At 44.8% G+C, this 23,560-nt stretch overlaps 1 protein-coding gene across 7 annotated transcripts in view; it reads right to left on the minus strand.

Annotated features, from left to right (window-relative positions):
* Positions 1-2,256: 2,256 nt before the first annotated feature.
* The window catches only part of LOC112117234 (prostaglandin reductase 1), a 41,562-nt gene continuing 20,258 nt past the window's right edge, over positions 2,257-23,560 (minus strand). For 3 of the 7 annotated variants that reach the window (XM_026646528.1, XM_026646534.2, XM_026646529.2), the window contains exons 2-10: positions 19,505-19,620; positions 14,618-14,663; positions 13,575-13,634; positions 11,577-11,741; positions 10,588-10,705; positions 8,469-8,624; positions 5,488-5,593; positions 4,105-4,223; positions 2,257-3,065 (exon numbers count right to left, since the gene is read on the minus strand). In XM_026646528.1, the coding sequence (XP_026502313.1) occupies positions 2,955-3,065; positions 4,105-4,223; positions 5,488-5,593; positions 8,469-8,624; positions 10,588-10,705; positions 11,577-11,741; positions 13,575-13,634; positions 14,618-14,663; positions 19,505-19,610 (987 nt within the window). In that variant the 5' untranslated portion in view covers positions 19,611-19,620 and the 3' untranslated portion in view covers positions 2,257-2,954. Of the gene's footprint in view, positions 3,066-4,104; positions 4,224-5,487; positions 5,594-8,468; positions 8,625-10,587; positions 10,706-11,576; positions 11,742-13,574; positions 13,635-14,617; positions 14,664-19,504; positions 19,621-19,834; positions 20,002-20,122; positions 20,428-23,191; positions 23,233-23,560 lie in introns of those variants that run through there. The other 4 variants (XM_026646530.1, XM_026646533.2, XM_026646532.2 and 1 more) reach the window with 4 other exon arrangements.

Here is a 23,560-nt window from a genome sequence, read left to right on the forward strand (position 1 = left end):
TTACTCTGCTCAGGTTTGGAGGTTCCAACACACTACGTTGTCATGCTAATGTCTGACTAAGGTACCAAAACTATAGTTTTAATGGATTTAGAGGGTCACAATGTTAGAAAAACATTCCCAGGATTCCATATTCAAGATGTTTCGCTTGCCTGGCTCAGAAGTAATATCGTGAGAAATATTTGATGCAAAAACTTGAAATAATGAGGGTGGGGAAGAGTGGTCCAAGCAACCTTAGCAAGGTTGGTATGTGTTACGTGCTGTCAATTGGTTTCATTGTCTGGATGACTTCAGGTTAAAGCTTTTTTCAATTTCTAAGTCTAAAAAAAGTACTTTGGTGCTGTTTTTGTCACAAGATCATGGGTCTGGTCTATTCCCCACCCTGTAACCAGTCCCCTGGGAGTGCCCAAGGACCCACACCATCCCCGGGGGCAGGCACCTGTTCTCTACGACTGAAATGAGATCTTGGGGCACTAGCAATACCTGTCTTTCTTTAGTTCCCTGTGGCAAATCTAGACAAGCCAGACTCGTACAGTACAAGGCCCCTGCACACCTTCAGGGCACAATGCGCACTGAGTATTTGCATCTGCCTTCCAGAGTTTTTTGCTGTTAGGTGTCAATTGTTCAGTCATTGGGGTTTGCCTTGTTTCTTTGATTCTCAGTTGATATGGGTTGGTTTCACCAAGTTCTTTAATGACCCATTGGTGACACCTCATGTCTCTTCTTCAACTCCAAGAGCAGTGTTAACCTTTCGCACCTCTTGGGTAGCAATGAAAAGCACCAAGGGAAAGTGAGGCAGACACAAGCTTCATAAATTACAAAAAATTCCCACTCTCACACTGAACTCAGCTGACTCAAGCTGAATAGAGCTGGGGACTTCTTGTGTGACATCTTGTGCATTAACTCATCACAGAGCAACCTTACAATACTACTGATGAGTTAGTGGCTAGGAGGTTTTATTGCATGGATCATCAAACTTAATAGTTTAGTGCTACACTCCCTTGCACAAATCAGACTATAGGTAGAATTTACAGGTCAAGTTTATAAAAAATAAAAATAAACTTGCAAAACCTGTCACGGCTGACCTATTATAGTAAGATTTCTTTTTTTAAAGATGTGTCCTGGTCTCCCATTGTTCAGCAAGAAGGCTGAGCTGTATTTGTGTGAGTGGGCCAGGGCTCGCTTTCAGCCAGAACTACTTGCCATCTTTTCAAGAGCAGTGGAGCTGCAGGCAGTAATTCCCATCAACTATTAATAAAGTTGTGCTTGAGTCGATCTTGCTTTTCCTAGCTAACTTAGACTCTCAAGCCTGTGTTCCTTGGCAATAGGTTAGTCAACTGCCTGAACCTTCAGGCTGTTTGTTTGAAGTTAAGATAGTTGTACTGACACAACTGGAAGGCTAAAGATGTAGTATTTATACCACATGATAGTTCAGACTCTAGCAGGGATGTTTCCTCTTGCCTTAGCATCAGGCATAGGACACTTCAGGTTTTTTTGTTTTTATAAGATGTTGACTTTGGACTCCATTTGGCTTCCTGGAGCCCATGCAGAATCTAATCTGTCTTGGCAACGGAGTGTTGCCTAATTTTAAGATGCATTAGCTGCTGTTGCACTTAATACATTCAGCATTCATTTATCGGCATGATAGCCAGTAGAGCTAATATAATATAAGCCCTGACTTGGATGATATGAGCATGCTGTGTGAACCTTTTAGTTGCCAGATGAAAGGCATCAGTCTGTCTACACCTTATTCATCATTTGTAGGGGTTCCGACCTCCCTGTTGTCTCCATAGAGTTCGCTGCTTCTATGTGCATCTGCAGATAGAGCTCTGATGTTACTTACTATTACAAGCGCTCCATTTTAGGCTATCTTCAATATCTTTTGTGTTGAGCACTATTTTGTCTATCTGGGCCTCCCTTACTCTTCCACAACATGAGATAGTCTTAGGCACTCAGCTCACAGGAGGTAAAGGCATATGACCACTAAATTCCTGCAGAATTTCCTACATGTGGATACATACTTGTCCTAGTGAGTGTGAAGAGCTGTCTGAGTTAAAATAAGGAGTTATCCTCAAATTGGCATGGTGGGTGTAGTCTGAGGGAAGGAGATGGTGTGTAAAACACAGATGGAGGGGGGAAAGATTAAAATTAAATTACAAAGTTGGCAGATGTCAGTCTTTCCCAAATTAATGCATCAGTCTTTCCCAAATTAATGCATAGCTGATCAGTCAGGTTATTTGATGCACAAAAACAGAACAAGTCATAAATATTGCCACTCCATGTAGTCAGTTTCATGTCAAGATAAGAACCATTTTCTTTATCAATAAGATTTTAATGGGTTATTTTTCTTTGCATAAACATACAGCATCTTAGAACAGCTCTAAACTATTTAATCAGATTACTGCTGGGTTATATGTTGCTGTGACTGTGACAAACATGGTGTTAGCTACAGAATAAAATCTACATTTTAAGGGGATCTAGTACAAATCTATTTTATTGACTATTTAGCAGATGCTATTTAAAAGATTGCAGTTGACTTCTGCTCTCTGCATGGACCTTAGATATCAAGCTCTTGAGCAGCTCAGTTAAGGTTCCTTGTTTTTAAAAATAAGGTCAGATCCTCAGTTAGTATAAAGCCATATAGCTCCACTGACAGTTTACCTGGCTGGCTTTTTTCAAAATGCCCATGAAATTAGAGTATTCTTGTAAGTCTCACAATCACATGTATCAATGAGGACTGATTATAGCAGTGATAAAGTGGATTAATCATTTAGCTGCAGGAGCAACAATTTGTTGTAGCATTGCATTATTTGACGAAGCATCACTTTCCCCAAACCGGTTGGAGACTTGTCTATTTTGAGTATACTTTAGCCCATTAAAAGTTGTGGCTGAGCATTTGGCAACAAGACAGATAAGCTATTGGTATGGCTTTCCTAAAGGAATGAACCACATGCCCTTTACACTTTTATTATTGCTTTTCCAAGGTTTTCTCCCTTTAACAGTCCCATGAAAGCTGCTGGCATTTTTTCAAATCCTTCAGTAACATGTTCTTCACACTTAATTTTCCCCTGTGCAAAGAAAAACAACAATTTTACTCAATTTTCTTCTACCGTGCAGGTGGTCTAAACTGTAGCTAGATTCCTTCAACTCGTATCATTCCTAGCAGCTGATGTGAACTGTGGTAGTTCTGTTGAAGTCAATGGAGCTGAACCTGTTTACATCAGCTAAAGAGCTCACCCTTTGAGAGTAAAAGGTAATGTCTGTAGTGTAAGATTATTTGTTTTAGTGACCTCTCACTATTCAATACTGCTCAGCAAAAGTGATTTAAACATGGTTGCTGCTTTTGGTGGCCCATCTACCACTGTTCCTCTGACTGATGCCAAATTCTCTTTGGAACATCAGTTACATTTGCAGAAGCTAACTGCACTAGGTCTAACAGAACTAAGTCTTCAGATGTGGAGCATTAGAACTCTCCAGAAACAAGATTTCTCTTCCTCCCCTAGTAAGTGCAGTAGTGCCAACCCAACTGATAAGCCCCACAACAACTGTTGGGTGCTTTGATGCTTAGTGTTGTCTTTAGGTTTCACATTTTCAAGCTTTTCTCTGCAACCAAACTGAGGTAATAAAAAAAAATTCACAAGAATTGGCCATGCTTTAAGTGGAGGGGTAAGGAATAGAGCAAGTACTTTAAATATTTGGCAGGGGGCAAAAAAGGCAGAGTTAAAAGGTAGTTGGACTAGTTTTGAAATGGGTCTTAAGAGATTTGCATTTAAATTTAGGGATATCCCAGGCCCCCTTCTCACTCACTTGTCAGCTGACTGACCTTACAGTGGAGATGAGCTGAGTTTGGTACCTGGCCCCTTCAGTTTTGGCCAAGCATAGTTTTGTCTGCTGCATGCCCTATTCCTCTCTTCTGTATTGTGTTCAGCATGGTTTGATGCTGACACACACCACCCCTACACCACCTGCTAGAGGGACACATTGGGTGTGGAAGAGCAGTGTATGAGAGCAGACTTGGCTCGTGTTAGTGTAGACAGTCTTTTGTAAAGAGGGAAGTAGCAGCATAAGTTCACGTACTGTAGTCTGAGAAACTGCCACACCTCTTACCTCTACAACCCATCTTAACAATATCTTCAGGGCCTCCTCACGCCTGTCATTCCACCGTGAGACGATAAATCCTTCCATGTAAAGCTCCTTGAAGATCATTGGGATCTGAACATAAGGTCCTGTTGGAAATGGTAATAGACAAAACCATGGTAATATTACTTTGTTTAAAACCAAACCAATGTGCAGTAAGGAGAAGCTGAGATGCTGATAAAGCCAAGCTAGTCAGCCCAAGGCTGCACTTCTTGACCAGATTGGGCCCTGCACAAAATGGTGACAGTGGTGGTGCAGACCACCTCCCCCCCTGTATACCCATAGCCCAGTGGTTAGAGCACTGACCCAGGAACCTGGAATGTTAGAAATGCCTAACCTGATTTTCACCTACAGTCAATACTGACTTCAATTGACTACCAATGCAAATCCTACCATAAAAGTAAGACCATCAAACCCTAGCGAAAGAACTTTTCCATCTAGATGACTGAACTGTGTAATCCGCTTTGCTATAGAAATAGCATGCATCAGGCTGTTTTACTATTGCTGTTTATGTTTACTTAAAAACATTTGTTAGGTAAATAACACCCTAAAGATAAAAAGTTGGAATCCTTGAAACAAACCAGCTCATTTTCTACTGCCCCCTAGTGGTGTGCAAGAGTGACACTCTGCAGTAAAGTCTCATTTAAATCACATATACCAACTGTCACCAGGTCTGTTATATGGTGCGTTCTGTGGTTGTACTCTGCAAGGGATTCCTTTCTTGCTGCTATTGGCATTTTAGATGAGAGGTTCAGTCACTGCTTGTGCTGAAAATTAGTAATTTACACTTCTCGGACAATTTATTTCTATGGTTGTTGCCCATCACTACTCTTTCCCGTTCCTGTTAAACCAACATTCATCCCCCATCCCCTCCCTTCCTCTTGGTAGATGGACAACAGGGCAATGCGATTTAACTATCTGGAACTGTTTAAGGTTAAATATCAAAGATCAGTTATAAATTGTTGAAGTGAGGGGTTCTCCCATTTGAGGGGCATCCTTGTTTACTCAGATGAAGCTTTGACTACAATGAGCCTTGCTGTTTGTCTGTGAAGCTTTACCATTCCGTGGTGGGAAAGGGCCATGAACTAAATGTTTATTTGCTTTTTAATTCTGGGAAAATACAGCTTTGTTTTTGAGGCACAGAATACAAGATGATTGTGATTAACTTTGTCCTAAAAATGCAGCATTGGGGATGCGTTTGCTCCACAAAATATATATTTTAATTTTGAGGGTTTGTTTCATAACATAAAAACAAGCAACATAAAAACCATTAAAAGAATTCAGAGGGAAAGTTCTCTTTCTTCATTATTTTTTCTACCATAAAAAGTAACTAACTGACAAAAAGACTCATACCTTTCTGGGGCACTGTGTCATTGTATCCAGAGATGGCTCCGCACACCGCAATCCTCCCAAATTTCTTCATTTGATTCAGAACAATACTTGAAAACTCTCCACCCACCTAAGGTAGTCAGAACATAGATAAAGTTACAGATAAAACCCCTATTGATCATTGAGGGGCTGAACTTGTAAACACTTAAGCATGTAAATAACTTTTCTCATGTGAGTTACCCCATTGAGCAGTGCAGATATACTGAGGGGCTAGTCACTAGAGTCAAGTTACTCATAAGCTTAAGTGCTTGTAGGAGTGGGCCCTTATTTGGAAGTGTTTGACTCAGAAGCACTGCTCTGGGCCCATCTCTGCTATATGTTATGTGTCAGTCCCATAATATCAAGACTGAGGGTCAGGGTCGTCTTGGCACGCTGTTTCCTATTTAGATAGCACCAGCTGTACACAGCATTTTAAAAACACATAAGAGGACATAGTGCCTGTCCTGAAATGTTCATCTAAATTAGACAAAGGACAGGGAAGAGATTGAGTTTGAGAGCAGCAAGATGAACACCTTGGATCTAATTTAATATCAACCTGGAAAGGTAAGTGAGGTTAAACAGATAGAGGCATGGTATGAGGAAGGAGGTGGATGTTTAGCAGGTGAAGTAGAGTTTTTTTAGGAAGGTGTGTGTTTGTGTGTGGGGGGGAAGCAGCTGATCTAGGGAGAATGTGAAAAGGGGAGTGGACAAGATGAAGGCTTTGATGGAGGTATAAGGATCTGGAAGAGTGCAGGCATAAAGGTGGCTTGGAAGACCATAAGTGCTAAGAGAGAGACTGGGCAGGATCTTGAAAATAGCACCAGAATACCAAGCAAGAATTTCTGCTGACAGTATTTATATTTACAGTATATCCCATTAGGACTCCAGCACTGGAATGATCAGATCTTCCAAAGGGCCTGCCTGATGCAGGAGTGCTAATTATTTAAATGGGTAGACACACAGTAGTAAGCTATTGTTCCACAGCTTTCTCATAGGAGTCTGTGCGAGAAGTATTTTGTAACATCCTCTCCTCAGCTTGACAAAGCTTCACTCGCAACATGCTTTTTCCATTTGCTTGGCAAAATATTGAATATTTTTCCCTGTGTTTCTAAGTGGAGATTTTTTTGTTGTTTTATTTGTGCACCAGCTGTCCTGATGTCAGCCAGCTTCTGGGAAAAGGTTGTAAATCCTGCTCCAGAGCCGAGCTATTCCCAAAGGGCATGCCTCAGCATTTTAGGAGAGTAGTAACACTAAACAACTTCTGTTTCTTTCATCCTTACCACCCTCCCCACATATATGCTCTCAGCTATTGACTTTCATTAAAACACTGTGTCTATAGAGAGGCTACTTTTCCAAATGCTCACCCCCAACATCTGAAGGGCACTGGAGACAGGGATTTAAAGGTGTGATGTGAGATCATGTCAGATGGGAGCCTAGACTTTAACTTAACCAGTTTGGATCTACTAAAGAACAATTTGCCTTGACTAGAGCTTTTGAAGGTATTATTACATTGCGTGAAATCAGTCTAGCTCATGCAGTCTAACACCACATCTTTAAATCCTAGATGAGGCTGAACAGCTAGAACTGAAACATGGTTGATGTAGTCATGGTACTGATGGCTATTTTCCTGACCTGCCACCCAAGACAGTGTGTCAAGGGCTCTATCACACCTAGGTAGCCAGGTCCTTTGCTGCTGAAAGTCAGTGGAGCACCATTGAATGGAATGCACCTACACCAATTTACATCAGCTGATCATCTAGCCCAGGGTGACTTTTGTAAGTGTCTTCCATGATGAAGCCACACCTTATTATGAATAAGGGTGTGTGCTTGTCAAGAAAACCTCCGAAGATCAGAGGTTTTTTTTTTAAATCTGTAATTACTGACATTTTGGGACTTTTCCATGTTGCGGGGGGGGGGGGGGGGGGGGGGGGGGGAGAGGCATTGTGATGGTAACTGTTGAACCATTTCCCCTGAAAACGTTGAGGGCTGCCAAATTGGGGCAGGAGGGAAGATTAAATGAGCAAGAACTCTCATCATCACGGCCAATGGTTTGCCAGGGATTCCTTGACTGCTTTGATCTTTCTGGGGAAAAAGTCGGACCCGCCTGCTGGCTTAAGAATAGCGGTGTTGTGCTGCTGTTCCCACTGCCTTTGCAGAGGCTGAGGGGAGAAGTGGTGGTGAAGAGAGAGAGTCATGCTGGCCTTCCTGAGCCAGCTGGCAGTGCGGGAGTTGTTTTAAACTATTAGTTACATGTTTTTAGTTTTACAGTTTCTACAGTAAAACAAGGGGTATTTTGATTATTATGAGCTTGCCCTGTTAGTATTATTTTATATTCCAGTGCTGCAAATTAGATCATTGTGCCAGGTACCGTGCAGACATAGAGAGACAGTCCCTGCCCTCAAAAGCTTACAATCTAAAACAGAAAAGAGAGACAAAGAGCAGAATAAAAAAAGTGCTATTATCCCCATTGTATAGATGGAGAACTGAGGCACGAAGAGATCAAGTAATTTGCCCATTGTCACACCTAGATCTGAACCTAGATCTACCAAGTCACATTCGAGTGTCTTAAATACATGACCATCCTTCCACTCAGAACCCCTCAGACCTGACACTGACAAGCCACCTTAGATTCATTTTACATATAACCAAAATACAACTTTCCTCTCCCTTTCCCTCAGGGAAAGCAAGAACAATTGGGCAAACCAGCTCCCTGTTTCATCGTTATTCCTCCTGTCCAATGCTCCTGAACTGGAACTTCAGAATTCCATGAAAACACAGGCCAGCAGTTTTCGCTAGCAAAAGAGGAATTTGAAAGGGAAAACTGAAAGAGAGCGTAAGCCCGGACATTCTCTCAGGGGGCTATTTCTCACAGGACTAGGCCACAACATTCCATGTGCACGTGCACAGCAGAAAGAAGTGAACATTTGCAACAAACTGCACTCTTGCCAACCCCAGTTTGAACTCACGTTATCAAAGTAGCAGTCGTAGCCATCGGGTGAGGCCTTCTTCAGTGCTTCTTCCAAGGATCCTACAGTCTTATAGTTAAAGGCTTCATCAAAGCCAATCTGTTTCAGATAAGCAACCTTTTTATCTGAGCCAGCGCAGCCAACCACTTTGCAACCCTGGAGGAAAAGAAAATGCGTCTTAACTCAGAGGTGGTTTCAGAATAAAATACAAGATGCAAATGAGATGCTACATGCCACCAGGCAGCAGAGCCTGCAACTCTCCCTTGCCTTTCCCTGCCCTGCCCAGCTTTGGAATGCTGCAGGTTCCCCAGCTCCCACAGCCTTGAGTCGGCCTGTGAAAGCTGATCTCCCCTGCTTCTCTTTGCCCTGCACAGAAAGTAGCCAACAGGCGCCATGAGACTTTGAACTCTACACTAAGGTATTTTATAGGTGTTCAGTTAGCCTCTGTCCTAGATTTTAGTGCTTTAGCTACGGGGACCCAAAAAAGGAAGATACCAAATACAATTTCAAGAGTGTAATTTTCAAGGATCCATCACTGAAGGGGTTAAATTTATGACGTATGATACAAACCACTTAACAGTCACATTTCACACCATTTCTCTTTGTGTTATTGACAGAGACAGAAAAATGTTTCTAAAAGTGTGTACACTCTCCTCCCTTCCCTCCTCCCCCCACATTTTAATCTCCTGTAAGGCAGGGGTTCTCAACCTTTTTCTTTCTGAGGCGCCCCCACAAACATGCTATAAAAACTCCATGGCCCACCTGTGCCACAACTGTTTTTTGCATACAAAAGCCAGGGCCAGTGTTATGGGTTAGCAAGCGGGGCAATTGCTCAGAGCTCCACACCATAGGGGATGCTGCAAAATTAAGTTGCTCAGGCTTTGGCTTCAGGGGGGGTCCCAGGCTTCAGCCCTGCATCGTGGGGCTTTGGCTTTCTGCCCTGGGCCCCAGTGAGTCTAATACTGGCCCTCTTGGCGGCCCCCTATAACCTATTGACGGCCACCCCGGGGGCCCCAGCCCCTGGTTGAGAACTACTGCTGTAAGGTACATATATTGTATGGTGCTGACAGGTGAAGACTTACTTGTGGAGTAGTGGCAATATGTATGAGGAAAGCACATGCTGTATCACTGACTAAGGAGAGTGCTGGTTGCAAGGTTTGCACCAGCTGAATGATAAATGCAGGCAGGAATTGGTCATGGCATATTTTATTTATTCCCTGGGGGCAATACTATGTTTCTCATCTGGCTGTTCACTACCACACTGCTAGATACGCATAGCTAACTGCATCTGTGATCCTGGTTCTTGCAGTAAGCCTGTGTGCTTTAGCGGATTATGGGGACACTATTGACAGGGAGAACAGATCAGTGACATATACACATTGCAAACTGTTACCTATGCTCCTGGGGTCAATAGCTTGATGCTCTTTCCAGGCCTAGCCCTAGTCACATGGAGGCAATGGGGCTTCTCAACTGAGGCCTGGTCTACACTAGGACTTTAATTCGGATTTAGCAGCGTTAATCCGAATTAACCCTTCACCCGTCCACACTACAGAGCCAGTTAATTCGAATTAAAGGGCCCTTTAAATCGATTTCTGTACTCCACCTCGACGAACGGAGTAGAGCCTAAATCGATTTTGTTAATTCGAATTAGGGTTAGTGTGGACGCACACCACCGAATTACTGTGTTTAAGTTAATGGGGTAGTGTGGCCGCACACCACCGAATTAATGTGGTTAAAAACCGAATTAAGGTGCTTAGTGTGGCCGCGCACAATCGAATTTATACAACCTGTTTCCCAAATTCGAATTATCTAAATTCGGATTAATCCTGTAGTGTAGACATACCCTATGTGAGACTTCACAGGGTGGGGCTAGCAGTCCCCAGGAGCAATAGTAATTGGAAACAACTGCATCATTTTAATTTAATTCTACTAAAAGTGCCTTGCCAGAGTTTTTATTTTTTTTTAATTTTTATTATTATTATAGTTAAACAACTGATCTTGGAGCAAGTCCCATCTAAGAGACGCTTTGTCCCCCTTCCTCCTAAGCACTCAAATCCCTCCACTCCTCTCGTTAGCTTGACAGTCTATGGTGTTCACATGATCAATTCAAGCCACTCACTCCGATTTTAGCAATCTGCCCCACCACTGAACCCACAGCTCCAGCTGCTGCAGTAACCAGCACGGTGTCTCCTGCTCTAATCTTGCAGATCTCAAATAGGCCGAAGTATGCAGTGAGGCTGAAAGAGAAAGGAAATGTTCAGTGGAGACATTACAAACACAAAGTCGGGTCATGCTTCACGTAGCTGTCCAGGGGAGGGGATATCTCATCCCATTAGAGATTCTATATGAAGTGCTCGGAATTATTTATAAGGTGTACAAAATCCATTCAAGCTATTTGAATGTGGAAAGCTACACATCTTGCCCATTTTTTAAATAAATGTTAAGAAGCTTCTGTTCTGCCCAGATCACAAATAGCAAGTTGCAAGCTTTCCATGTGGCTTGTCCTACAAATATAGAGGTAAGAAAAGAAGCAAGTTAGGAGGAACTAGGCAAGAGAAAGCATGAGTGGAATGGAATTTCTTCTGTATTTAGGGCAGGGTTACCATGAACAGTAGCTCTGTTCAACAGGTATAGAGGTGCTTTTGATGCTGCTATATGACTGTAGAATTCTACAGCTGCATGTTTCCATCTTTGTGCAAACTCTGGAAATACAGAGAAATCAGCAGAGCAAGATCAGTATTTTATGAGCCCTAGCTAGTTACCACTGAAATCAAAAGGAGTCTTTCCATCAACTCTAGTGTCTGTTGGACTGGGCCTTTGGTCTGCTTTTTAATTCCAGCACAATACTCTGTCCCCATCCCATATGGCCAAGAAGCAACTGTGCAGTCTCCAAGTAGGGGGAAAAGAGTCTCCAAATGGAGACATAGAGCTATAAGCCTCGCACACACAGGATGGGTCAAAATTCAGTCCCTCTTCAGTGGCAAGAGCCTCTCAGAGCATGCACTGATTAGGCTCAAGGGTCGCGTGGTAGAGCCTGCACACAGATGGCTGGAAATCTCAATGCAGCGAAGTTTGGTTAGTCTTTATATAGCCTGTGCTAAGACTTACCCTGGCATGCCAATTGTCCCAAGAGCCAAAGATCTGGGGATATTTTCTGGCCAAGGAGGAAGCAGCCGTAGATCTTTCCCATCAGAGATGAAGTGAGTTGTCCAGCCTGAATTAGCCACAACATAGGTCCCTACTGGGTAGGTGGGATTCTTGCTTTCCACAACTCTGAGAAGACAAACGAAAGCCACACTTTACAAACAGCTCCTTCTCCCTAGCTTTGCTAAATATTTACATAGGGCTCGGGGCTGTGTGTGAGGGTTAGGAGGAAATGCTCCCTTTAGGCAGGTGAACACAAAAAACTAGCTACACTGCACATTTCCTGCACCTTTTTCTGAAACAGCTGGTACATGGCGATAGGAATTACCATACTGGATCAGACTTATGCTCCTAATATGTTAGGGAGGATCCCAAGCCAAAACCCTGACAAACACCAGTTCGGTTTGAATCCGGAGTTGATCCCTGCAGCTTGACCAGAAGGAGAGAGGAAGTTTGGGGAAATGGTATCTCACAGGGGCAGAGTAGAAGAGGCAGTTCCCTATTCAGTAAACCAGGTCCCTTTTCAAAGGCTGAAGACATTTCACCTCTTAAAGACTGCTCCTCTTGTAGGACAGGAAGGGCTCTTTAAGAACAGCTTGAAAACTGTATCGGTTTGGGACTCTAATAATGAAGATAGTCGAACAAAAATAACAAAATTCAGCAGAAGGTGCACACGATCCTTTGGCACCAGACGCAGCGAATTCCTCAGCTCATTTCAAGTGAAGTGTTACAACTATTGATGGTACCCGACCTCTCGCTCAGAGGATTAGGGCTTAAATTTCCTCCCAACCTCTGGTTTCCCACACAGGACCACAAAGAAGTCTGATGATGATGGAGACTCTATAGCATTCCTTGGCAGTGGTGAAGTTGCTATACGCCTTATCAGCAAAAGGAGTAAGGTGCCTGAAGAGTATTCTCAGCTGGAATTGCTGACTGTACCGTTCCTGGGTGAGCAGTTATTACACAGCACATTACGTCCGGCATACAAGATGACACCTCAGGATATGACCACTTGTGCAATGTTAGCCTTTCCTGCCCTGTCTTGTAAGAACTCCCTTCAATGGCATTGCTCATGTGAGTAACACAAGTAAGGGTAGTCTCAAGGCCTCCAAACAAGCTCTAAGTAGTACTAGAAGGCAGGTTTCATAGGATGCACTTGCTTTCTGACGGGTTACAGACTGATAAAGAAAGTAGCTGCCAAGAAATATGGGACCACACAGAGAAGTATTGACTAAAAGATGTAGCCAGTTGTGGTTCGTAATGAAAAATGTTTGAGACACCAAATAACCAAACTTAGACAAATTTACTGTCTAAAGACAAAACAGCACAATACAAAAAGGAGACATATGTACCCTCCTTCCCAGAAGCAATTCTTATCTCACAGCATGTTCTCCTTACACAGAAGGTTTGCCTCAATGATACACCCCCAAAACCACTCATATTTATATCATGGCTGATTACAAGTTAAAAAGCACCTTATACATCATCTAAGATCTAACCCACCAGTTCCTTAACTTATTTTTCTGAACCTTTCCTTCTCTCTCTTTTGGATAGCACATTCCAAACAAGTTGGAAATAGAGGTACATCCCAACCTCTGCTAGGACAAACCATTTATGTATCTTGTCTTTGACAGCTTTTCTAATGCCAATTTGCTGACTTCAGAGTCACAGTGTTGTGAGATACTTGGTGAACAAACATGGGTGAACAGAATCGTGGGGAGACCATAAGGCATACAGTTAACATATGTATTATATAACTTTATGTATATCATGTATGGTATATTAGTATCATGCACATAATACCTATTAATGTGCTGCATTGGCTAATAGAAAGTAATATAAGCTGCATGCAACCATCTCTTATAAGTGACATTGTACCTTCTCTAGTGCTTTGAGTCTCCTGTATGGAAAGATGATAGTGAGTTAGGAAAAAAGACATCAAGCAACTAATGAAGACCTTACCTAGCAACTTGGCTGCCTATCATTATGTCTCCCTCTTTCATGTATATCCTACTATAAGGTCTGAAACACACAAAATGGAGATAGAGCCTTAATTAAGTGCAAAATAGTCACTACAGATTATTGTCCATTTTCTGATTAAGACACAGTGCACGGAGGGTCTCACTGCTGACTATGCCAGATATCTGCAGAGAGACAGAGAGAGAGTTACATTCTCATGTTGACAAAAATAAAATATTGTTCCTAGCCAACCGCTCATGAGTGGAGATGCCCCTTGATCAACTACCGTGCTGGTATAACTTATTACAAAATGCTAATCCCCTGCCATTACGAGGTTACAGTTACAATTAGAGAACACAGCTAGTACCTTCACGATAAGGCACGGGTCAGGGACTCAGAAGAACTGGGTTTAATTCCTGGCTCTACCATAAACTTCCTTTGTGACTTTAATCTCTCTGTGCCTCAGTTCCCCATCTATAAAATGGAGATAATAACACTTCCATTCTCATGCCCCTTCTCTATGTATTTAGACTAAACTCTTCAGGGCAGGGAGTGTCTCTTGCTGAGTGTAGACACAGCACCTAGCGGAGTGGAGCCTTGAGCTCAGTTGAAGCCACTAGGTTCTGTTGGAATATAAATAATAATAATAATAATTAGGACTTGCCGCATAGATGAACAGAACTGCATTTCACCCGAATTCCCAAACGGTCCATTAAAATCCAGTAAAGCCCAGTGAAATTCTATGGCTGTAGTATAGTTATTGCACAGTTCAGTCCGGTCTACTCTGCATGACTGAGCTGCGCTTTAGCCTTATGCTGTGGAAGTGGGAAGGATACTGTGCTGTAATAACCAGGTCCACTAATGTGGTCGTTGCTACAGCGTAGACGTTGGTGAAGACATAGGTGGGGCTCTGGTGTTTCTATAGGGCAGGTAGCCCCTGAGAGGACCATGGAAAGCCAGATGCTCTGAATAAGCACTGCTTTTAGGATTCAAAGTAGCAATTCAAAGTAGTAAACTAATCTAAAAAGGAAGAAAGAAAAGCGTACCTCATGTAAGGATCAACACTGAGAAACACAGATTCAAACAGCACATCTGCAATAAAAAGGATTAGCGGTTACATTAGGACCTACAGTAAGTAAATATCAAATGTTACAAGACAGTGCACTGACCTATGGCAGAGTGCTCTGGATTCCCTTCAGAGCTGCTAAGCGAAAGTGACAGAGATCAAATCAAGTTTCTAGGCTTTGTCTAAGTTACTGCTACACTGTTAGCAGAGAAGGCAAACGGACATAGCTTTCTGTTTTGTTTTTGAGACCATGGTGGAAGGAAGGTTTCTGGGACACACAGCCTGTCTTCCTTTCCTGTGCCCCAGGGATGGGCAACTGGGGGCCCGGAGGCCGCATACAGCCAGATAGAGCATTTTATTTGGCCCACCATGGGTGTAGCCACAGGTGGGCCCGAGTGGACCATCGCCCACCCAATTAGACTCCAGGCCCATCCAAATCAGAGCCTGAGAGGAGGTGGCTCTGCCTGCACCCAGAGGGAGGGAAGCAGCAAGAGGCTCTGCCAGCCCCGAACAGAGGATGCTGAAAGAGGGAGAGAGGCGGCTCTTCCCACCACCCGGAGTAAGGGCAGGAGGAGGAGGCAGCACCTCGATCACAGCGGGATCCCTCCAGGATGGCCCTGGTGGACAGTGCCTGGGGTTACCAAGCAAGGGCTGTGCATCCCGGGTGGCAGGGACTGGGGCAGGGGTGGTGTCCGGGGACATGGGCTTGTCCACTTTCCTGGAGATCGCGGAGCTGAACATTGGCGGGCAGGTGTCTCTGCTGGTGGGCTCTTCTGCACACTGAAAAAAGGTCAGTCAGTGAAGGATGTATGTTTAACCTGGGGCTTTGGGGTGGGGGGTTGTAGTTAAAGGTTGTTCTGTAAGGGGCTGTTATATTTAAGAACACTTCTTTTACATGGTTAATACACAGATAATTGTATGCTAACATGCTGTACTGTAGCAAACATTTCTAAGTTATGCCATACATCGTCTCTAACAACAACAACAAAAAGTATGGCCTGCCAAAGGGTTTCAGTGGATTCTGCGGCCCTCTACCACCTTAGCATTGCCCATCCCCGCTATATCTCGTTCCTTTGTAAGAAGCTCAAAAGTCCAGGCACCCACACAGAGAACTGTTACCTTTTAAGACCCATGCATAAAACCCTTTATTACCATTATTCAACCAACAGAGGGTGCTGACAGACCACATTCAACCACCCGTAGGCCCCAAGGCAGATTACTTTGGACATTAATACCCCATTTACTTTTTCTCCCTTAAATTTCAAAGGGGGGATGTTGTTTGGTAATTTTGGACCCCTTTGGTTTGGTTTGTTTAACATAAGTGGTTTACAAGAACAAATGGTATTAGAAAAGTTATCATTTAAAAGCAATAAATACTGGGGCGTGGGGTGAGAGATTGGGGTTGGAGGTGTCTGTGTTAACAAACTCTTGCTGTCACTGATTACAACCCAGCCATTAGAGAACTGTGCAAGTACATGAGAGCCAGAAAGTTAAACGGATTAGTCTCTTTGCATTCAAAGCCATTTAAGTAGCAGGGAGGGAAAGCTGCTTTTTAAAAATAACATTACAGGCGAGTCTCATCTTACGTGGGGGTTCCGTTCCGCGGTTAGCGTGTAAAGCGAACACCACGTATAGTCAAAATTACATTGAGTTGAATGGCGGGCGGAATCGCCCGCACTACAGGTACCGTATTAAAATTGTTATTTTTCTCTTTTTTGTTGTTGTTTTATTTTTTTTTTGCCGACCGCGTAAAGCTGAAATTGCGCATGTTAAATGCGTGTAAGATGCGACAGACCTGTACTTTAACCTAAAGGTATCCCCATCTCCACTTTAAGGATTTAAAGGGAAGGGAAATAACAAATAAGTTTTCTTAAATACGTGCTGGAATGGAATTGTATTTTTTAAGAGTCCCTGCAAACTGGCTTCTTCCTTTTTAATGGATGTACATTTCAAACCTGCCATCTGCAACCATATCCAGATGTTTTAACATCATCTCTATGACTCTTAATCATGTAACAGATATATTAGGTAATGCTGCATCATACCTTAATGCTCAGATGTGTGGCTAGTGCCAAAGGCAAGGAAACACTTGTTGCAACTATTTATATATTCAGATTGTAAAAAAACAATGCACAATCCCAGGCACATGCAGGTCTCTCTGGGCAGGCAGTGTATTAAAAATCCTCGGATTTTTGTAAATTCCCCTGGAACGACTGCTGGACATGGCCAGGTAGTATGGAATGGAGAGGGGTGAAATAGTAAGCGTGACACGCATGGATGTCCATTTCTCTCCGGACAGTGTTGGGAGCATTGCTTTAAAAACGCAGAAATTCAGGAATATGACCTAGTCAATCGGGGGGGAATTTTCTAATTTTGCCAACTCTGCTAAGTTATGCATTATGGGTACAGTAAGCAGACTGTTTCCATAGAGCCTTACAAATAGATTGGCTAGACAGCCATAGCTCCCTCTCTCTGGGCTCAAAGCCCTTTCTGCTATTGTAACCCCTTCAGGGTGTGTCTACACTGCAATCAGGCTAGGTCTACACTACCTGCCTGAATCGGCGGGTAGAAATCGATCTCTCGGGGATCGAATTATCGCGTCTCGTCGGGACGCGACAATCGATCCCCGAATCGACGTGCTTACTCCACCAGCGGAGGTAGGAGTAAGCGCCGTCGACAGGGAGCCGCGGAGGTCGATTTTTGCCGCCGTCCTCACAGCGGGGTAAGTTGGCTCCGATACGTCGAATTCAGCTACGCTATTCGCGTGGCTGAATTTGCGTATCTTAAATCGACCCCTCCCCTGTAGTGAAGACCTGCCCTTAGACACCTTGACTCAGGCTCCCAGGGCTCGGGCTAAATGGCTGTTTAACTGCGGTGCCGACTTACGGGATCAGGCGGAAGCCTGGGCTTTAGGACCTTGTGAGGTTGGAGGACCCAGAGCTTGCCAGCCCAAACATCTACACCGCAATTATACAGCCCCTTAGAGCCTGGGTCAGCTGGCACAGGCCAGCCGCGGGCGTGTAATTACAGTGTAGACATACCCCTAGGGTTTAGAGAGCATGGCCCATGAGGCAGAGGAAGCACTGGTTGTTCCAGAGGAGGGCTGGAAAGAGGGAGAGTGACGGAGGTGAGGATGTCTCTGTAGCTCCAGCTCTCGTGAGAGGAACAAACCGGAGCTGGCCCAGGATCACGGCTGCCCAGAGCTGTATGGGGTCGTGAGTATGGGGGCTTGTGACCTTGCATTGGGAAAAAGGAGAGAGGCTGTAGCTAGCTACGTGGGGAGGTTGTCACTCTGGATGGGTTTGCAGAGAACCGCAGAAGAGGGCACCGGAGGAGTTTGTTGGAGAAAGTTTACTGGTGTCGAAGATGACCGGGAGCACCCAAGACTCGCTGCCAGACTGGAACTTTGCCCAGGACTCCCAAACTCTTGGTCTAGACGTATTGGTCAGTGTCTGTCCCTTCATACTGGGGTACCATTGAGCACATGGGTCCGTGTGTTGCATGTAACCCTGTTTTACTGCTCCCCCATCCTCTCCCCCTGTTGTTTTTCTCCATTCATCCCCCTGTAAACAAATATTTCCCTTTCCTAAATTGCTGTTCTATGCAGGGGGGGAAGGATGCACTTTTTTCCTCCCTCCTCCCCCACACACACTGCAGGGGGGTTGGAGCAGGTGCCCCTGGGAGGGAGTTTCCCTGTTGTGTTCCTGTGCAAACCTTTTCTTGGCTGGAGCTGCACTATTTTTTTTTTTTTTTAATAAAAATCCAGTCATGAGTGTTCTGTTGAATTAGGCCTGCCTTCTGGCTGGGAGCACAGGGCAAGCTTCCAGGTTTGCTGTGTCAATCATAAGGCTTGAACCATCTGCCAGATCCTTACTGGCTGGAGAATTAAACCTTGCCCTGCAGATGTGCCCTGGCTAGTGGGGGGAGGGGAGGAGAGCCGCACTGCAGGTTGTTTTTTTTTTTTTTAGCTTTGCTGTTCTGGCCGCCGCGGTTTTTTTGTTGTTGTTGCTTGGGGCTGCCAGAAGCCAGAGCCAGCCCTGAGCATACGCACATCTGCCACTGTCCCAAGCAGCAGCACCAGCACGAAAATGACAATTCTCCATAATTTCTCTGCTGCCCACAGGGTTCTGACTAGAAGCAGTGAAAATGACCAGTCTTGTTCAGTTAATTCCCCTTCTGTATGATCAATCTCTGCCTGTCTGCAGACTGAGGAAGAGAACACTATAATCGATTCACATTCGGAAGGTTATCTTTACAACGTGATGATACGATGGTGCTGGCGTAATTTAAAAAAATAAATAAAACTTTATATTCCATAGACTTCTGCACCTTAGGCCTCCAAACTCATCAGGTCAAATTTCCTACTTGTCACCGGCTTGTGGCCAAGTGGAATTTTCAAGTCCTGGTTAGCAGTATATAGCTCTCAGTACATCTTTGTAGCAGACGCGCACCTCCCCCCAGCCCACAAGACATTCTTACTCATTTGCAAAAGCACCCAGCATTGATCTAACTCCCACCAGAGTCAGTGACTGATTGATTTCAGTGGAAGCAGAGACGGGTGAATGCTGAGCACTTTAGAAAATTCCGCCCTAAATGTCTGCTCATCCACGTGAACACTGCTGAGCCAGGTATGCGGCATGTGACCCTCAGGGGATTCTTTGTTGAGTCACACGCACCGATTTCAGACACTAAAAGGCACAAGTGTGGGGTTTGTGGTAGGTCAATGGAGAAATCCCAGCCTGCTCGTACCTTTGTAACGCTCAGTTCACAGAAATGTATTAATTATTCTAGATTTGCACACTGCGCTATGAGTAGAAAGACGAAATACAATCCTAACACCATCTACATGAAGGAACATTCTCCTTACCTCCATCCTTTAGCTTTGGCAGCTCCACCTCTTTCAGCTCAAGGTCACTTGTTTTGGGGAAGCCCTCAAAATGCTTTTTCAGCGTCCAAGACTTGGCTCTCACCATCCTGTACCACCTGCATGAGAAGACAGCACAATCAAAATCAAAAGCTGGAATACAAATGGCTGCACAGCCATTCTGACCCCCCCTCCCGCCGCTGCAAGATTAGATATTGTCAGGCACCCATGTCAGGCCTGAGCATCTCCATCTCTGTGCTTAACCATTTCAGGCTAAGCACTGACCCCGAAAACATACTAAGAGTTTGTCAAGTCTTTTATACTTGCACTTACCAAAGTTTACTATTTTTTAAAGTACCTTTCCCTGCCTCAGTGAAGGACGCCCGAGAGCTGTGTTAGTTACTCCAGGGACCATTCTAGTCAGGGCCAGCTTTAGGCCGATTTCGCCGATTTCCCCGAATTGGGCCCCGCGCCTAAGAGGGCCCCGTGCAGAGCTGTGCCGCTCTCCCGCAAGTAGCAGCTGTTGCTGCTAGGCAGCGGCTGTTGCAGGTCGGGAGCGGGAAGGGGGGGAGAAGGCACATGTGCTTTGCAGCCTTTCCCTCCCCTCCCCCCGGCACTCACCTGGAGGAGACGCCGAGGGGGCTTCCGGTCCTGTCCAGTGGGAGACAGGAATCTTTGCAGTGTGGACCTCACTCACCGGAGCAGCTGCTGGGGCTTCGGTTGGTGAGTGTTTGACCCCGTGATTCCCCATAGGTTTGTAATATTGGGTTGGTTTTGTGCTTTTCGGTGGTGTTGCTGTTTGAGGAGGGTGAGTTTGTGCCTGCCTGTGTCTGTTTCAAAACTAAACTCGAGATCATGTAACCCAGTAAACCCAGGAAGAAAGCCCCGAGCCAGTAGTTAGTGCTGTGAATTCCAGGTGAGAGAGAGGGGGAGGGGTTGGACGAGGATATCAAATAAATCAAGAGGGGAGAATGCGAAAGGTCTGCAACAGGCAGGCTGAGACTTTTATCTCCCTCCCCCCCCATCCCGAGAGAGGGGAAACTGAGGCACGGAGTGATCTGATTCCCCTCCCCAAATTATTTTGCAAAGGAGGGGGACAGGGGCTCCTATCCAAACCAGTTCCCTTCCCATCAACTCTGCTTTCCCTGCTGCAAGACCGCTGTAGGGGCTGAATATTTCCATTAAACTCTGGCTCCTTCGTTTGCCCTGCAACAATAAAATAGACTGGCTTTGGGGGGGAGGAATAGCCCCCCCACAAAGCTGTGTGGACATTAAGTTTTTTTTGGGGGGGGGGGCACGATAATATTCCGGATCGATCAAACACCCACTCAGCTTTCTAGCCATCCAGCAGCTCTAGGGCAGGGAAGGAAGGTGCTCTTGGTGCAGAGTGGTCGCAAAACAGGGGTGAATTTAGCGGGGGGGGGGGTCCAGTTGAAATCCCGCCCGATGCAGCCACACAGAATCGCTGGCGGCACTGGGAGAGGCCAGGAGTGGAAGCAGGTGGCCCGGGGGTGGGGGGACATTTGCCCTCAGTCCTGGGCTCTGGGATGGACTAGGCTGGCTGGTGGGTTCAGTCTAGTCTTCCAGCCTGTTGCTCTCGCTGGGGTTTGTGGTTTTCATTTGGCTCCACCGAAAAGATCAAACAAGCCCAGTAGAAAAGGGGGGCAAGAGAGGCGGGAAGGGGTTTGTAAGGGGTTAAAGTGACCCATCGACGAAAGAGTAAAACCAGAGTTTGACTGGGTTTCCCCCCAGCCACCACTCCTGCAAACACTGGACAAGGGGCAGCCCCATCCCCCACTGAGGCGATGGTGAGGGGCAGCAGGGGAGGAAGGAAGCCACATGTGATGTCAGTCCCCTCCCCCCCCAGCACCCACCACCCTCTCTCCGGCCCCCAAACTCTGTCCCAGAGCCTGCACCCATCCCTCCGCACTCCCTCCCAGAGCCTGCACCCCTCCACCCATCCTGCACCCCACCCCTTGCCCCAGCCCGGAGCCTGCACCCAGCACCCAAACTCCGTCCCACTCAGCCCTGGGCAAAGCTCTCCTTGGTCTGGCTCCCAGCCCCTCTCCAAGGGTTGCAGCTGTCTGGAAGTGCCTGCCTTCCACACCTTCCTCATTCACACCTCATTCATTCAACAGGGCAATTGATTACAAAGTGGAGGGAAGATCTTATTCTACTTCTAGCAAAAAGACATTTTTCTTTTACCTTAATTATACTACCTTAGGGGCCCGCTATAACATATTACCAAGGTTCAATACAAAGTCATATAAAAGTTATACAAAAATGCATAATGCAGAGATTTATCTACAACTGCATTGATTGACTGCTGTGTGCAGTAATATAGTGACCCCTGGGTCTTTGAATGAGGCTTTATACTTGGGGGGGGGGGCGAGCGGCGAGTCGGGGGCGAGCGGGTGGGCAAGCGGCGGGTGGGCAAAGAGGTGAGCAGTGAGCCAGCAGGGGTTCTAGGGGCGGGCATGGGGGTTTCTGGCAGGAGAGTTAACCTGCATTTACAAAACACTCCGAATAAAAAAACACTCTGTGCTCTTAAAACATATCTTTCCTTGCTTTAAGTTTTGAAAATTCAGTCACTAGTTCTTTTAGATCCAGTTTTCCAGCTATTTCATGCTCTATTGACATTGTGACAAGTCCAAGAAGTCTCTTGTGCCATTGTTGAACGCAGATATGTTTTTATCAATTTTAACTTTGAGAAGCTACAATGCAGGCAGACCGATTAAACAATTTGGCAATCATGTCAATTGAATGCGAAGTAATGAAGAGCTTAGAGTTAGGCAATACACTGAAAGATTTTGTCAAACAAAAAGCAAGAAAGATAAAGTTTTAAAAACATATAGGTGAGGTGTACAATATAGTTCCTCTTAATGAACTTGATATTTATAATATATGATGCAATGTATGTAATATATAATTTTGTTATTATTTATATAGTCATGGAAAGTAAATAATACATGGAAGAAATTAAAGGTTTTTTTTAAAGTCATCCCTGCCGGGGCCCCGCCGAAACTGTTCGAATTGGGCCCCGCACTTCCTAAAGCCGGCCCTGATTCTAGTCCTAGAACAGCCCAGGAACAGGAGGGCATAAAGGCGGCTTAAAGTCATCTCAGCCCCCACTCCACTGGGCTGTGAATTCTGTGCCACAGTTCTTAAAGACACAGCACAGAATCTCATCCCTATAGTCTAAAAGAAATCTAAAAAAGTGGCAGCCTGACTGGCTATAAATCCTCAATTAAAGGCTTTTCCTTATACCAGTTAAATCTACAAATTCAGCCTGGTTAAATGGACTCAGCACTGAAAACCAATTGTTACCAGTTTTAGCCAAAGTTCAAATCACAGCAAATAAAGCCTCTACATTTTAACCCTGATACCGTGGCTAACCCTTCCCCACACGTCTGCCAATAGGTGGTACAAAACAGATTGATACACCTGATAAACACAGATTTTAATAACCAAATGTTTCAAACCATGACATTAGAGTTTCTCAAGTTTAGAAGTACAGCACATTAAACTGAGAACACCCTTTAATCAGTGTTTTCCATAAGACAATCCTAGGGAACTTTCCCAGGTGAATCTGACAGGTGTTTATACACACATGCACAGCCTTTCATACCCTTCAAAAAATTGGATGGACCCTCCCCTCGACAAAAGAAAAGGAGAAAAGTGGATACTTATAATAAAGATTTGCCTCTCTTCAGCTCCTGCTGGTAAGGAACCAGGTGTCAACAGGCTCAGCGGATCAGAGCAGAAGCCCAGGCAGAGACTGGAATAGCCAACCTCAGGATATCGAGGTTTCTTCTCTGCAAGGTGATCCGTCTTACAGATTCTGGAACCTCAGTCTTTCCTCAAGTGGGTAGCCAACGGCAAAGATCTCTGCTTTTATCCACAATGGATATGAATTTCCTTCGCTCCGCCCTACAGTGCCTATCTTCAAACCATTAGCAAATCAGGTTCATAAGTGATTTGACTTAGTCCAATCGAGTGTCAGTTAGTTCATTTGTAGAAAAAGTTCCAATTCAGCAAACATTAACTCATAAAAGGGTC

Source organism: Terrapene carolina, unplaced genomic scaffold, assembly GCF_002925995.2.
Source record: "Terrapene carolina triunguis isolate 2854851 unplaced genomic scaffold, T_m_triunguis-2.0 Scaffold35098, whole genome shotgun sequence".
Lineage (NCBI taxonomy): Eukaryota > Metazoa > Chordata > Testudines > Emydidae > Terrapene > Terrapene triunguis.